The 17,393-nt window shown below is 39.1% G+C and overlaps 1 protein-coding gene across 14 annotated transcripts in view; it reads left to right on the forward strand.

Annotated features, from left to right (window-relative positions):
• The window catches only part of LOC126320910 (tight junction protein ZO-1), an 839,027-nt gene that overhangs the window by 667,548 nt on the left and 154,086 nt on the right, over positions 1–17,393 (forward strand). For all 14 annotated transcript variants that reach the window (XR_007558731.1, XR_007558696.1, XM_049994135.1 and 11 more), the window contains one exon: positions 12,299–12,521. Coding sequence is in view for 12 of the 14 variants with exons in the window: in XM_049994135.1 (XP_049850092.1) it covers positions 12,299–12,521 (223 nt within the window). In the remaining 2 variants the exon portion in view is untranslated. The remainder of the gene's footprint in view (positions 1–12,298; positions 12,522–17,393) is intronic.

The following is a 17,393-nucleotide window of genomic DNA, read 5'->3' on the forward strand; positions in this document are numbered from 1 at the left end:
ATGTTGGTGAGGGCTAAGGATTGGCAGATGACACAATGGTTAGAACACTGGACTTGCATTCGGGAGGTCAACGGCTCAAACCTGCATCTGGCCATTCTGATTTAGGTTTTCCATTATTTTCCTAAATCGCTTCAGGCAAATGTCAGGATGGTTTCTTTGAAAGGGCACAGCCAACTTCCTTCCCCATCCTCCCCTAATTCAATGGTACTGATGACCTCTCTGTTAGATCCCCTCCCCCAGATCAACCAACTTTATAATTGTATTAAAAACAAAGATTCCAAGACGTACCAAGCGGGAAAGCGGCGGTAGATAGGCACAATGAATAAAACACATAAACACACACACAGAATTTGAGCTTTCGCAACCGGTGGCTGCTTCGTCAGGAAAGAGGGACAGAAAAGGAAAGATGAAAGGATGTGGGTTTTAAGGGACGGGGTAAGGAGTCATTCCAATCCCGGGAGCAGAAAGACTTACCTTAGGGGGAAAAAAGGATAGGTATATACTAGCGTGCGCACACACACGCACACGCACACGCACACACACACACACACACACACACACACACACACACACACGCACGCACGCATATCCATCCATACATACACAGACACAAGCAGACTGCTTTGGATAGACCACAAAATGTTCCCCGTAATATCTTGAAAGTGCATCCTCTTGCAACCAGATCAGTGATATGTTGTTATTTGAAAGTGTTAGCGCTAGATGAATGCATGTAGATATAATTTTTCCTTGAGCAATTTGACTAAAATTCTGAATGTACAGAGATGGATGAGTTCTTTCAACATGTTGTCTACTATTATGAAAAAGATCCATGAAGATTGGAAGAAGTAAGCTCTGTTCATGTGAGTAATGTGAGGTCAGAGGATAAATGCCGACCTCCACTGTCTAGCACTACAAACAAGGGAAATGGGATCTCTATGTCAGCTTCATACAGAGTACCTACTGATATTGAGGATCAATAAATATTCCACAAAACTGAAGGTGAAACTGCATCTCCAAGTAGGAAGCACAGACAGTCTCTATGATGGGCTACATACTTGTTTACTGTTTCACACACATTACAGTGAATTACAGAAAGCCCTTTGCTAATGACACTGCAGTTGCTACTGCGGTGTGATAGTTAGTTCCTTGTTCCGTGCATCATTTGTCCAAATTGTATTGAAAAGGCATGGAACAAGTCAGTTTAGCGCCCTTATACAGGGTGTTACAAAAAGGTACAGCCAAACTTTCAGGAAACATTCCTCACACCCAAATAAAGAAAATATGTTATGTGGTCATGTGTCCGGAAACACTTAATTTCCGTGTTAGAGCTCATTTTAGTTTCATCAGTATGTACTGTACTTCCTCGATTCACCGCCAGTTGGCCCAATTGAAGGAAGGTAATGTCGACTTCGGTGCTTCTGTTGACATGCGACTCATTGCTCTACAGTACTAGGATCAAGCACATCAGTACGTAGCATCAACAGGTTAGTGTTCATCAAGAACGTGGTTCTGCAGTCAGTGCAATGTTTACAAATGTGTAGTTGGCAGATGCCCATTTGATGTATAGATTAGCACTGGGCAATAGTCGTGGCGCGGTACGTTTGTATCGAGACAGATTTCCAGAACGAAGGTGTCCCGACAGGAAGATGTTCAAAGTAATTGATCGGCGTCTTAGGGAGCACGGAACATTCCAGCCTATGACTCACGACTGGGAAAGACCTAGAACAACAAGGACACCTGCAGTGGACGAGGCAATTCTTCGCACAGTTGACGATAACCCTAATGTCAGTGTCAGAGAAGTTACTGCTGTACAAGGTAATGTTGACCACATCATTGTATGGGGAGTGCTACGGGAGAACCAGTTGTTCCCGTACCATGTACAGCTTGTGGAGGCACTATCAGCAGCTGATTGGCATCCACGGGTACACTTCTGCAAATGGTTCACCCAACAATGTGTCAATCCTCATTTCAGTGCAACTACTCTCTTTACGGATGAGGCTTCATTCCAACGTGATCAAATTGTAAATTTTCACAATCAACATGTGTGGGCTGACGAGAATCCGCACGCAATTGTGCAATCACGTCATCAACACAGATTTTCTGTGAACGTTTAGGCAGGCATTGTTGGTGATGCCTTGATTGGGCCCCATGTTCTTCCACCTACGCTCAATGGAGCATGTTATCATGATTTCATGCGGGATACTCTACCTGTGCTGCTGGAACATCTGCCTTTACAAGTACGACACAACATGTGGTTCATGCATGATGGAGCTCCTGCACATTTCAGTCGATGTGTTCGTACACTTGACCGATGGATTGGTAGAAGCGGACCAATTCCATGGCCTCCACGCTCTTCTGACCTCAACCCTCTTGACTTCCATTTATGGGAGCATTTGAAAGCTCTTGTCTACGCAACCCCGGTACCAAATGTAGAGACTCTTCGTGCTCGTATTGTGGACGGCTGTGATACAATACGCCATTCTCCAGGGCTGCATCAGCGCATCAGGGATTCCATGAGACAGAGGGTGGATGCATGTATCCTTGCTAACGGAGGACATTTTGAACATTTCCTGTAACAAAGTGTTTGAAGTCACGCTGGTACATTCTGTTGCTGTGTGTTTCCATTCCATGATTAATGTGATTTGAAGAGAAGTAATAAAATGAGCTCTAACATGGAAAGTAAGAATTTCCGGACACATGTCCATATAACATATTTTCTTTCTTTGTGTGTGAGGAATGTTTCCTGAAAATTTGGCTGTAACTTTTTGTAACACCCTGTATATATGATTTGTTTGTGTCTGTGTGTGCATTACTAAGTAGCACAGTGGTTTAAATTTAATAAAAGTGAAGATATTTTTCTTTGTCACTACTTGTATTAAAAGTGAAAGACAAATTTAACAACAAAGGTTTTAACTGCTAATGTGCATGGGAAGGAAGGGAGTTACTTAGTTTTTCTGCATGAAGAACCAGTTATAACAGAAGTTTGTGCAGAGCTTCCTCCATACTGGGAGATCTGCCGAGTAAGCAGACACAGCTGTGACAAGAGAACATAGCACCACATGTGCGAAGTTCAAAGTGCACACAAATGAATTTTAAGCACTTACTTGTAAAATGACTGAAATTATTAATTTTTTTTAATAATTTGTATTTCTTATTGACAGCTGAACTGCTGCAGATGTAATTTTTATGCAAGTAACTGGGATAGGAAACAAAAACAATATTTTATAAAAATTACTCTCATGAGAATTTTTCAGTTATGTACATTTTACTATCAATGAGACTGTTCCTTGTTTATTGCTTATCATCATCACAGAAATGTGAAGTGTGTATTGGATGACAAAAAGCAAACATTTTCCTTACACAAGGCACACCTGATAAATGAAAACTTAATGGTTTCAGGCACTTCACAGTAATTACTAGCTTTATTTAGACAGAGCTAGAATGGAGTAAGAAATGGTCATAGCCACTGTTCGCATATTGTGCTGCATATCAGACATACTTGATCAAATTCTTAAAACATGATGATGCAAGCTAATGATCGCAAATGACTGTAGTCTAATAATAGTGTTACATTGATAAACCTGAAATGACAAAGAGCTATCAGAAATTATATTGTTTGACAATTTTCTGAAAAATGTTTTACACTGTTGAAAAAGTCTTTATTGAGGGGTTAAATCACACTATTAGTTTCGGGTAGAATCCACATTACATTATAACAGTCCCTTCTTGCCCTCCTAAAGACAGAGGTATCATTATGTCCTGACCAAGAATCCAACAAAAGCAGTGAATTATATTCTGCAACTTATAAGAACACATTTTGTACATAGTACTGAAAATTATGCTCTCCCATTTCTCCAGATTCTGCTGCATCGCTTACAACAGTTTTGCAGCTAAGCAGTCTTTTTTTTCTTGCCCTAATTTGCCGTGAAGTTCCTGAAGGCCTAGTCCAGTCTGTTCGTGTGACCACCACCTGTGTTCAAGGTCAAGGAGCAATAACCACTCACAGACAGCGGGTGGCAGTACTAGAGTGGAGGGTATATAAAGTGTATTAGGGGGGATGTGAAAAGCAGTGCAGTCATTGTTGTTCTGTGGAAATGGAATGACTGATCTGATGTCAGAAATGGCATCATCAGTGGCTTTCGAGCCAAGGGTGGAAGACTTTCAAAATGGCTACATTTGTAAACTGTTCATGTGCTGCTGTGGTTGAAGCATACCGTGCATGGCAAAATGGCACCAAGGCAACTGTAGCTCACCATGGGCCGTAGATGACAGTGGGGAACAACAGCTGTGGATATATGGACAGCCAAATAAATGGGCAACTGTTACTCAGTGACCTCCCAGATGAACCAATGGACTACCAACAGTGTCTCCGCCGAGACTGTTCTGTGTAAACTTCCTGGCAGATTACAACTGTGTGTCGGAGTGAGACTCGAACTCAGAACCTTTGCCTTTTGTGGGCAAGTGCTCTACCATCTGAGCCACCCAAGCACGACTCACGCCCGTCCTCACAGCTTCCGCCAGTACCTCGTCTCCTACTTTCCAAACTTCACAGAAGCTCTCCTGCGAACCTTGCAGAACTAGCATTCCCAGAAGAAAGGATATTGCAGAGACATGGCTTAGACACAGCCTGGAGGATGTTTCTAGAATGAGATTTTCACTCTGCAGTGGAGGGTGCGCTGATATGAAACTTCCTGGCAGATTAAAACTGTGTATCGTACCGAGACTTGAACTCGGGACCTTTGCCTTTCGCGGGCAAGTGCTCTACCATCTGAGCTACCCGAGCACGACTCACACCCCGTCCTCACAGATTTACTTCTGCCAGTACCTCGTCTCCTACTTTCCAGTTCTGCAAGGTTCACAGGAGAGCTTCTGTGAAATTTGGAAAGTAGGAGACGAGGTACTGACGGAAGTAAACCTGTGAGGACAGGGCTGAGTCGTGCTTGGGTAGCTCAGTTGGTAGAGCACTTGCCTGTGAAAGGCAGAGGTCCCGAGTTCGAGTCTCGGTCCGGCACACAGTTTCAATCTTCCAGGAAGTTTCATATCAGCGTACACTCCGCTGCAGAGTGAAAATCTCATTCTGGAAACTGTTCTGTGTACACGGTAGCCCACGGTAAGTGCTGTTCGTTGGTGATGAAAGCTGGAATTTGAATGCCAGTACCACAACTGGTTGTGCACTGAGTAGCAACAGTGGTCTTTTCAGGTGGCAAATGGCCACAGGTGTAACAACACGAAACGTCTGACAGCGAACACGCTGCAACAACTGTTGTGAGGGTACAGGCTGGAGGAAGTAGCATTATGGTGTGGGAGATGTTTTTGTGGAATTCCCTGGGAGACTTTGTCATCCTGGAAGGCACAGTAGATCACACAAGTATGCATCTATACTTAGGAACCCTGTCCCTTCGCATGACAGCATCTACTAGCAGGAAAATGCAGTGTGTCACACAGCTTTCAGTGTACATCTGAGGTTCAAAGACATCAGGATGAATTTACAGTACTGCCCTGGCTACAAAACTGTCCAGAGTTTAACCCTACTGAGAATCTGTGGGACCACCATGATAGGGCTGTTTGCACCATTGCTCCTCAACTGAGAAACCTAGTGCAGCTGGCCAAGACACTAGAGTTGCTGTATGTCATAATGTTTATTGACTGGACAGGGAACTCTGTTTTGCTTTATGCACAACATTTTAGGTGACAACAAGAAGGTAAGAGTTTGTCTATAGTCCTCTACATATTTGAATTTTGTAATTTCCTTTTCTATGTAATTTTGCAAATCTATTTAACCAGGTCAAAGAAGCCTGGAAACGATTAATGTTCATCGCACTTCACTTCTGGGTGCCTAGACTCGTAGATTTCCCTCGGTTAATGGTACAGTGCCTCTCGTGAGCAGTTCTAAATCTTTCAAATAGTTTTTCTTTCACACTTTTGCAAGTTTTATTTTGGCGAATATTTCTGCAAGTAAATCTCTCTTCCATTTATACAGTTCATGTTCTGGTCTTACAACATAATATGGGGTTTGAAGCCAGCTTAACTTTAAGCATTTTCTCCCTCTTTTATTGAACCAGAACTCTTACAGCTTTTCTTTGTCATTGAAAGATATTACTGTCCATGTTTTCATTGGGCTAGGAAGATACTATATTTTTGCTCTACGCGTTGATTAGCACAACAATCACCATTTGAACAACAATTCATAGAACGTTCAGAGTTACTTTGTCTTTCTTGTAATGTGTTCACAATTTCTACTGAATTGTCGGCACCATTTGAATGAAACTCCAAGAAATTAACTAATAAATAACCCATATGTAGGTCTTCAAGAAAAGTAGATGACTTCAATTACATACCACATTCTTTTTATTTTATCTTTGTAAGGTTCAAAACATTTATACTGTTTACCAGTGTGCCATTAATCAAGGTTATGTGACTGCCACATTGCACATGCGCTGTCTGATACATTTCTCCAGTCACCTGGTGAACTATGAATTTGATAATGTTCAACATATTTTTGAATACTTGCAGTGTGTCTTAGCAGCTAAAATTTTGACATTGTGTTTCTTTTGGTGTATTCTTCCAGTATAAAAAACTTCAGGGCATGTTTTGACATTTTGGATTGGACTGTTCCCTTGTAAGAGACGTCTAAAAGTAAATATTTCAGATTATATTTAAAAAAATTTTTGTCATCTGATAGCTATTTCATTTTATTGACCTAATTATCAAAGTGTTTTGTGTGTGCAAACTGAACATATTTGATTTATAACAGAATGTTGCCATCAAATATATGTCCCAACTGAGGGGGGTATGAAAGGTGTGCAGGTTGTAATCAAATTTCAATCAAAAAATGAATTGTGTGTGGAATTAAATTTTGCTCGAAGTTAATAAAAGGTACCCTAATATATTTTAAGAAGAAAATTGTGAGTATAAAACATATGAATTATGGAAACCTGGATATTTTATTGAACAATGTGTATCAGTGGGTAGGTACTCATTGAGTAAATGCTTCATTTTCTTTTGAATGAATCTATGTTATTAGTCAGAAATTGCATTACGGAATAAATTTAGAAAATTACAGCAGATGTTTTATTAATATTTCAAACTGGGTGCACACCACATTTGTAAGAACTGGTGAAGTTCAGTCACTGTAGTAAAATACTGTGACTAAACAGAACTCCATTTTTGACTAATCACTAGTCTCTGTAAGGTTATTAGAATAGCTGTATCTTTAATAAGTCTCTGCAATTACTGTGAGTTTGTGTGTTTGCTGTGAACTAGACATTGCTCATTAGTACATTCAAGTATCGTTTTGCACTGAAAAATAGTTATTCAAGTGCATTATTGAAGGAACAGCTATTTAAACAACATGATATTGACTAGTTACTGGTTAAAAGTGGTTATGCCTTTGCTGTTTGAGTACATTTCACCTCAGAGGGTCAAGGAAGTGACGACTACCAAAAACGTACAAATCCAAGCCTTCAAATAGAGATTATAAGAGATAAACAATGAATAATTTATGAAAGAAGTAGATGGAACACAAAATAGGCACATTAAATCAAAAAAGTAGGCAACTAGCTCTAATGTATGGGGACAAGTTCTTGTCTTAAAACAGAAAAAGCCATTAAGTTTTACAATTGTTACCAAAAATTAGTATAAGAGGTAAACAATGAACATAATTCAAAGAGAGAACAAATTAATTACTGACTGAGAGTTTCAGTTGAAGTTTATGAATGTAACAGCAATGCAAGAAACTGACATGACTGTAGAAAGATGAGATGAATATTGCAACACTTCATTTTAATAAGAAAATAAATAAACGATAAAAACTGAAAAGAGGTGGTATACAACAAAGAAGTATGCCATCAAAGTAAAGTAAACTATCTACTGTGAATTTCAGGCATGAGTAATTAGATATGATTTTGCTTAATAAATTTGTTCCTTGTTTCATTATCATTCTTCCTTACTTTCATTGTCATTCTGAACAGTACCCTCCTCTTTAATATTAATGTACTAGGTGGTCATAATTAAAGCATAGCTCCTCACAGAGGTCCAATATGGGCTGTCATTATCATATGGCAGCAAAACTTGATAGATATGAAAATGCTATCGAGAAGAGATATCGTGTGTTGTTAGCAAAACTGGTTTAGGTGAAGGGCAGGAATTACAGTGTTGCATTAGGGTAGTATCATAATCTGAAAGGTCTGAGGAGAGACCTGATGCCATTAAATGGTTCAATGGTTTAAAGAAGGTGATAATGAAATTCAAAAATGTGGGTGAGCATGGTATGCCGCCTGTAAGAGAAATGCATCCTATCCCAGTGGAGGTTATTGACAAGGTCTCTGTAGTGAGTGCCCTGGATAGTGCTAATACTCATCCAGTGTCACGAGAACAATCCATCCCACCGTCAACAGTATGGAAAGTTTTGTGGTCTATTTTACAGCGGTACCTATACAAGAACCAGACAGTGCACAACATGAGACTTCATGATTCGCTTCAATTTGCTCTTTGGTTTCTGGCACAGACTGAAATTGATGACATGTGATTAGGCAATATTCTATTGAGTTACGAGGCACATTGGGCACGAAGAACCGCTGAACTCAACGTCTGCGATGGTGCGGTATGTCTTCGTCTGTGGCAGTGCGGTATGTATTCATGAGCATCTTTGCCCTTGGTCTCTTCTCTGAAGAGAATACACTGAAAGGGCCTGTCAGGTGTACTGTGACGTGCACATAATGAAGACCTATTCGTACAGCATGAGATTCCTGCTTCGGAACAGAACACACTCCTGTTTTTGTGCAAGATGGGGCAACAGGTCATGTCACTTGTGCAGTGAAAATCTGCTGAATGCAACCTTCCACAAACCTTTTCTTCCAACAGATTTTCCACACTCACGGCCTGCATGATCATCTAATCTGAATCCATGCAACTTGTTACTCTGGCGATAACTAAATGATGTGTTTACCAGGGACACGTTTTGTGTCTACCTGATCTGAAGGCCTAGTATACAGGAACACATTGCTCAAAGGCTACCAGAACTGCTGCAAGCAACTGTTGCTCACTTTAATTTACAGATGCAACATCTTGTAGCTGTCTCCAGTGCTTACACTGAAGGTTAATAATTAAAACAACATTACATGTCAATACATTTCTATGTCTTTCTAACATTCACAGCACCAGGTTTGCATCTGATGGCGTAAATTGGAAATATATTGCCGCTCCCGAGTGTAAATCAGTTCCACACTAACTCATCAGTATATCCATCCAGTCTTAATACCATACAATAATTAGAGCCCTCTATGAGTAGCTGGGCCTGAGTTATAAACACCCCGTAAAATGTTTCCTGGTCTATCAAAATCTGAATCAAATTTACCAAAACATTATCATGCATGCCACCTCATTTCTAAATAAAAAATCAGCTTCTTCCTTTTCACACTTCCCATACTTTTCAATTTTGTTTTCTATTCACTCTCAATGAAAGATCACCAGTTCCAAAGAATCAAGAGTACTGTGTTTGGTAGTGTACTTTTGCATTCCTGTGGATTAATTATCCGTATTGCAGTTCGGTAAAGTTTGACTAAAAGAAGCTACAGTTACTACTGTAAATTATTCACCTGCTAAAATCACAAATAATGTATTTTATCACCTGACAGTGTCTGCAGTTCATTCTTTGTTTCAAAATGCCATGGGCAGGGCAGCTAAGAGAGGCCACGAACCGAGATGTCGTTAAGCTGTACCAGCGATCAATGCAGTGAATTTGCTGATGTACCCAAATAATTTTTAGCTTTTACAGCTGCTGAGTTGTGACACTGACTTCATTCAAACATAATGGAACCACAAACTTTTTTGTTTTCTGTGGCATGGGAAGCACACTTCAAAGAGAGCTTTAGTGGCATAAAGTCACACAACTGACTGCCCTACAGTAATTAATATAATCAAACACATAAGTCAGTTACGATTCGTGTCTGTGCATTTGAATCTCATAGTCTGTGCTCTCCTGTCACATGACTTGTTTGTGAAGCCATTCAGAGTTTCATAGTACATATGACAATCAAAAGAGTGGTCGCAGATTTTCCTTATGGTGGATTTCGTCAAACTGTTATAGCAGCAGATTAGTTATATACTGAAAGATATTCTGATTGTGCAAACCTCACCTGCTCTGTGAAGTATAAAGTACACCAATTAAAATGTATAACTGATGAGAGAAACATTTTATCAACACACATTTTAGTAGCACACAGGCCACATAACAATAAGAGGCAAATCAAATGTGTGCATGTGTTTGTCTGAAGGAATGTTGTGTGAAAACTAGATTCCAACACATTTTATCCTTTCTACATTTTGCTTCATGGCACCAACTTTCAAAATTGGTTACACTTCTTCAAATAGTTTCTACAAAGCTGCAAAGTGAAGCAGGGATAAATTATTTGTTTACAGATTAACAATCATTTAAAAAATTGCGCAAATCATTCTTTGCAATACATACTATTGGTCATATGGAAATGTACACTGGTCGAGGGAAGTGGACAAACAGTGACGTCAGTCTTTCGACATACAGTGCAGGCTTTTTAAGAATCACATCATTGGTTCCTGTGTAACTGTAGCTTCATTTAGTCAAACTGTACCAAACTGCAATACGGATAAATAATCTACAGGAATGCTAATGTACACCACAAGTATCTATAGAGAGTAACAAATATAGTGCCATAGATGCTGCAAGACACCCCGCTGAGGATAAAGCAATTCACATGTTATCGACACAACAGATGTGCCACACATTCCGCACATATAATTACATGACTTCTTAACTGGACACTTGGAGATCAGTTAATCAGTCATTAAAAAAAAATAAAATGGCCTACACAGTCACTTAACTCAACACCTATAGACAGATATGCATGAGAAAAATTGAGGTGAGAGGTCTACAAGGAAAAAATGATGTGTGTTAAGGAATTGAGACACTGAAACTGCCTTTCACTGACCACCGAAAATTGTAGCTCTGTTCTGACCAGCCTAAGATGATGTGGATCTCAGTGCACCTGGCATTTACAGTGAAGCATGCAAACGTGGAGTATATTTTCTAGCCTGACCATTCGTACTGTTACCATGCCTACTATGTAAAATCCAGACAACTAAGGAAGTTGACCACTGCAGATCATATTTTCACAAATGTAGGAGAAAATTTGGTGGCACTAAGATCTGTGAATACTGCTTTCATTATTGGCAGTCTGTATTTAAAGGCTTACTAGAGACACTTAATTGCCACATTCGACACAGAGAGTGCAATCTGCTGAGACTACAGGAAATTGGCAGCAGTTGGTCCTTACTAATCAGTTCCTCAGCTGTTCAGCTTCTGCGACCCTCTGCTGTCATGCATAATGAGCTATATAAAACACATTCTGATGGCACCCTATAGACTCCAGTGACGAATATTTTTGACATTCGTGTGATGGTTTTAATTTGGCACCTGATGTGCTAAAAATATTTTACCCATAGAAGATGGTGTAAAAAACTGTGTATCACCTTTCTTAACATAGGTGTGTGTATAGTTCTCTGAACTAAATTAGTTAACAGTGTAATATTTTCTGAATGATAACCAAGGGTATCCTGCTATGAACGGAAGTGTCACCCCAGACTACCCCTTCTGGTTGGCATTCCACTGATGCTGAGCCATCTCCAGAAGCGTCTCCGGCCTGGAATCTCATTTACAGGAGTAGAGTTGTCTTCAATATTGAATCCTGCTTGGATATGAACTCTTATGACTTGCGATCTAGAAGCCAGACATTCGGTGAGGCACAGTGGTAAGACAGACACAGGACGTTCATTAAAGAGGGCAGTGCTGCAGAACACTGTCTGTATTTGCAGATTAACACTTCCTGTGGTTCTCTCAAATTGCTCCAGGCAAATTGCAGGGTGGTTCCTTTGAAAAAGATCTGACCACTTTTCTTTCATGTCCATCCCCAATCTGAGATTTTGCTGCATCTCCAATGATCTATTGTTCAAGGAACAATAAGCCCTATTCTTCCTGACTTCCTTTTCTACAAAGAAAAAATGGTTCCTACTCACAATCTTCGTGTGTCATTGTTCCTGATAGTGTTTAATGAAGAATGTATTAATTTATTTTAGTTTGTGTCATTTAAAAAAGCAGGCAATGATTCCATTAGGTTGTACCTGGAGAATTCCATTCAAGGACCCAGCATGCATAATGCGGAAATACAAAAATAGTTAACTGTTATTAAATGTCAATTGTCTTGCATATGACTTTTAGTTATTTTGAAACACTCTTATCACACTGGATTAATTATCTTTTGCACAGAGCTGGACAGTAATCTGGAAGAAATCCCAAAGAGTCAGAAGTCATCAGGAATAATTCGGTTGAGTGCCATAAGGGAAATAATGGACAGAGGAAAACATGCACTGTTGGACATCACGCCTAATGCAGTTGACAGGCTGAATTATGCTCAGTTCTATCCAATTGTTGTCTTTCTTAGAGCAGAATCGAAACATGTCGTCAAAGAGCTTCGTGCAGGTCTTTCCAAGTAAGTTTCCAGAAGTAGCTCCTTGGGATAACAGTGTCAGTAACCCACTTGACAGCTACTCATAACTGGTATTGTGTGTAGAGTGATGTACTTTAAGTTTTTAATTTGCACTTTGTTTCTTTTTGTAAGCCCAATGGTGGATATTTTTAGCTGGTGAGTACTCATCTTTTTTTGTCTGTGTTTGTGTAATACTGTTGTCACTTGTGTACACAAGGAAAGGACTGTTGTCCAGGATTTATGATGTAAGTATGTTATTTGCATAAGATCATTACATTTTTTTCATAATTACGCAGTAGAATTATCAGAAGTTGTTGTTGCTGGACAAGAAATTTAATTTTCTCAAGGCTATCTTTTATAGGCGTTGCCTGAACCTTCCACCTATTTAGTTCATTCATTACCACATTGTTTGTTTGAAGAATAACTCAGTGTAAATCACTCCTGTTGGGACCATATGATCAATTCTTTCCCCTGTTTTTGTCCTGTCTGTCCTAATTTGTATGTAATAACTTTGTGATCCCCATCCCCAATGAACCACATATCTTCTTGTAGCGCAACGGAGGGGTATATGTGGAGAGGCAGTCTAACCTGTGGTTCTGGAGGAGGGACAACAACCTTTTCAGTAGTTGCAGGTGCAACAGTCTGGGCAATTGACTGATCTGGCCATGTTGTATTATCAGCCAACTTAGGCTTGCTATGTTAGTTCCCCGAGTGGTTGAAAGAGAGGGGAAACTATGGCCATTATATTTTAAGGGTACATCTCATTGAACCAAATATTAAGGCTTCTTCTCATTCCACTCACTTATGGAGCATGGGAAAAATGGCTGTTTAAATGCCACTGTGCATGCTGTAATTAATGTAATCTTGGCCTCACGATCCTTGTGGGAGCAATATGTATGGTGTTGTAGTATATTTCTAGAGTAATTTAAACCTGGTTCTTGAAACTTTGTAGGTAGGCTTTCTTTGGATAATTTGCATCTGTGTTCAAATATCTGCATGTTACATGGCTTAATGATGATGGTATCATCTTGTGGAATATTTTCTGTGGGGGGAGGGGGGGGGGAGGGGGGAATCTCAATTTGGATCCCATGGTGGGGACTACTTAGGATGATGAAGTCATCAGGAAAAATGACATTAGAATTCTGTGAGGTAGAGTGTGGAATTTAAATCCCTTAATTGGACATGTAGATCAGAGAATTTTTTAAAAAAGGAAATAGATAGATTGAAGTTGGGCAGGCTGGGCGTTGGTGGATTACAGTGGCAGGAAAAACAGGACTTAGGGTCAGGTGAGTATGTGTTATAAAGACAAGATCAAATAACAGTAATGGAGGAGTAGGTCAAATAGTGACCGCAAAAATAGGAATACAGGTAGGCTACTGTGAGCACATAGTGAACACATTGTCCTAGCTAAGATAGACATGTACCACAGTGGTACAAGCTTATATGACTTCTAGCACCTCAGATGATAATGAAGAAGAGACTGGAAGAATGTATAATGATATAAAGGAAATTACTCAGATATTTAAGGAGGAGCAAAATTAAATTGTGATGGATGACTGGAATTCAGTAGTAGGAACAGGGAGAGAAGGACAAACAGTAGGTGAGCATGATGTGGGAAAGGAATGAAAAGGGAAGTCACCTGTTAGAATTTTGCACAGAGCATAATTTAATCATTGCTCACACTTGCTTCAAAAATCATGAAAGAAGATTGTATATATGCAAGAGACCAGGGAATACTGAAATATTTCAGATTAATTATGTAGTGGTAAGGCAAAGATTTTGAAATCATATTGTAAACTGAAAGACATTACCAGGGTCATTATGTGGACTCTGACCACATTAAAACTGAAGAAATTGCATATAGGTATGAAGTTACGGAGATTTGACCTGGAAAAAAATGAAAAAGAAATCAGAGGTTGTTGAGAGTTTTGGGAAGAGCATTAACCAACATTTGACTAAAATAGAGAAAAGTAATACATTAGAAGCCGAATGGGGAGCTTTGAGAGATAAAATAAGGATGGCAGCAGAGGATCACATATGTAAAAATGCAAGTCCTAGGAGAAGTTCCTGTATAACACAGAAGATATTGAGTTTAACAATTTCATGAAAAGGATTATTGCTACTCAGCATATTGCAGAGATGTTGAGTCTCAGATAGTCACCACAAAAAGACTGTTGGGAAGACAGAGCAGAGTCTGGCTTCAGCTGCCAGAGAGACTGCGGTCATGTGTGTGTGTGTGTGTGTGTGTGTAAGTTGAGTTTGCTTGAGTGTGTGTGTTTGTGTGTTTTCTATTTTTGACGAAGACCTTGTTGGCTGAAAGCTCAATTTCTGGCAGTATTTTTGTGGGAAGACAGAGCAGAGTCTGGCTTCAGCTGCCAGAGAGACTGCGGTCGTGTGTGTGTGTGTGTGTGTGTAAGTTGAGTTTGCTTGAGTGTGTGTGTGTTTGTGTGTTTTCTATTTTTGACGAAGACCTTGTTGGCTGAAAGCTCAATTTCTGGCAGTATTTTTGTTGTGCTGATCTGTGACTCAGCATCTCTGCTGTATGGTGAGTAGTTACTATCCATTTCATAATATTGTCTCATTCCATCCTGGATTTTTCCACTGTAAGTTGTTAAGTTTAATTGATGGAAGGAGAAAATATAAAAATGGGGCAAATAGAGCATGCAAAAGGAAATGTTGACATCTGAAAAGTGAGATTCACAGAAAGTGCAAAATGGCAAAGCAGGAATTGCCAGAGGACAAATGCAAGGCTGTGGCAGTAAATATAAATAAGGGAAAGATAAGTGCTGCCTGTAGGAAAATTAAAAAAACCTTTAGAGATTAGTGCAGCTGCTGCATGAATATCAAGAGCTCAGATAGCAAGCCAGTGCTAAACAAAGAGGAGAAGCTAAAAGGAAGAAGGAATATATAGAAGTTCTATACATGTGAATTGAAGCCAACATTGTAGAAAGGGAAAAGGAAGTAAATGAAGATAAGTAGAATAATATATGATACTGTAAGAAGCATTTGACAGAGAGTTGAGAAGCTCACATTGAAACAACGGAAACAAGAGCCCTGGAGTAAACAACATTCCCTCGACATTGTTAAGATCATTGAGACAGCCACCATGACAGAATTATTTCACCTGGTGTTCAAGAAATTATGAGACAGGTGAATTATCTTCAGACTTCAGGAAGAATGTAATAATTCCAATTCCATAAACTAAAGTTTATAGTATTTATAGGTATATAGAATGCTTTTGATACTGTTGGCTGGATCACTCTGTTTCAAATTTTAAAGGCATCAGGGATAAAAAACAGGTAGTGAAAGATTATTTATTGTACAAGAAGATGATAGCAGCTGTAAGCATCAAAGGGGGTTGAAAAACTTAAGCCATAATTGAGAAGGGAGTTAAGACATTGTTGTATCCTGTCCCCTATGGTGTTCAGTCTGTACATTGAGCAGCCAGTGAAAGAAACCAACGAGAAGTTTGGAAAGGGAACTGAAGTTCAGGGAGAAAGACAAAAACTTTGAAGCTTGCCAATGGCACTCTAATTCTGTCAGAGACAGCAAAAGACTTGAAGGAGAAGTTGAACTGTATGGAAAATGCCTTGAAAAGAGATTATAAAATGAACATTAACAAAAATAAAATAATGGTAATGGAATGTAGTCAAATTAAATCAGCTGATGTTGACAGAATTAGAGTGAGAAATGAGACAATAGATCATTTTTGCTTTCTGGACAGAAAAATAACTAATGATGTTCTAAATAGTGGTGATATTTGATGCAGAGTGGCGATAGCAGGAAAAACGGTTCAGAAAGGAGGAATTGGCTAATATCAAACGTTAATCTAAGTTGATTATTTTCATCTAAAATGATTCTCTAAATTTATTGAAAGGATTTCATCTTTCTTTCAGCTGTTAGAATTTTATTTTGCCTGTGTGTCAAAATGTTAGGCTTTAAAATGGCATAATACTGAAATTACAAATAAAATTCTAACAGTTGAAAGCAAGATGAAATCCTTAAAAAAAATTAAGTATTAGGAATTCTTCTTGGAAGGTGTTTGTCTGTAGTGTAGCCTTGTATCAAACTGAAATATGGTCAATAAGCGGTTCACATGAGAAGAGAATAGAAACTTTGGAAATATGTTCCTACAGATGAATGCTGAAGATTAGACAAATAGATCACATAACTATTGGAGGAAGTACTCAACAAAATTGGCGAGAAAAGAAGTTTGTGGTATAAATTTATCACAAGGTGGAATTGGTCGATAGCACATATTCGGAGATATCAGTTTGGTGTTGTCGAAAACAACAGAACAGATATAGAAATAGATGATCATTTATCAACAGTAAACAAGACACTTTTTAGTTTCATCAAAATTCTAAGAAAAAGGTCAGTAGCAGTAACTTCAAAATCCACTTATATCAATCAACCATTATACCTGTGATGTTATATGGATGTAAAACATTAATATTTAGAAAGAAAGATGAAGAAAAACTGTTACTATTTGAAAGAAAAGTTTGGACCTGTATAGGATGAAAATAACATGGAATGGAGCATAAGAAGAAATGAAGAATTAAGAGGGCTGTACAAACACGGTAACATCATCGAAGTGCTCAAGAGGAGAAGGTTGAACTGGGCAGGCCATATAGCAAGAATGACGGAGAATAGACTACCTAGAATGGCATTCAGCAGAACAATAGATGGAACGAGAGGAAGAGGGAGACCCAGAATCAGATGGCAGGATAACATTTGAGAGGACACAACTAGGATGAACAGCAACAGCAACTGGACAAACAGCGCATTGGACAGGTAGAAGTGGAAGAGGCTCGTAGAGCAGGCGTACGGTCGATAAGGCCCTTGCCATGTGTAAAGTAAAGTAAAGTAAAGTAA

Source organism: Schistocerca gregaria, chromosome 1, assembly GCF_023897955.1.
Source record: "Schistocerca gregaria isolate iqSchGreg1 chromosome 1, iqSchGreg1.2, whole genome shotgun sequence".
NCBI lineage: Eukaryota > Metazoa > Arthropoda > Insecta > Orthoptera > Acrididae > Schistocerca > Schistocerca gregaria.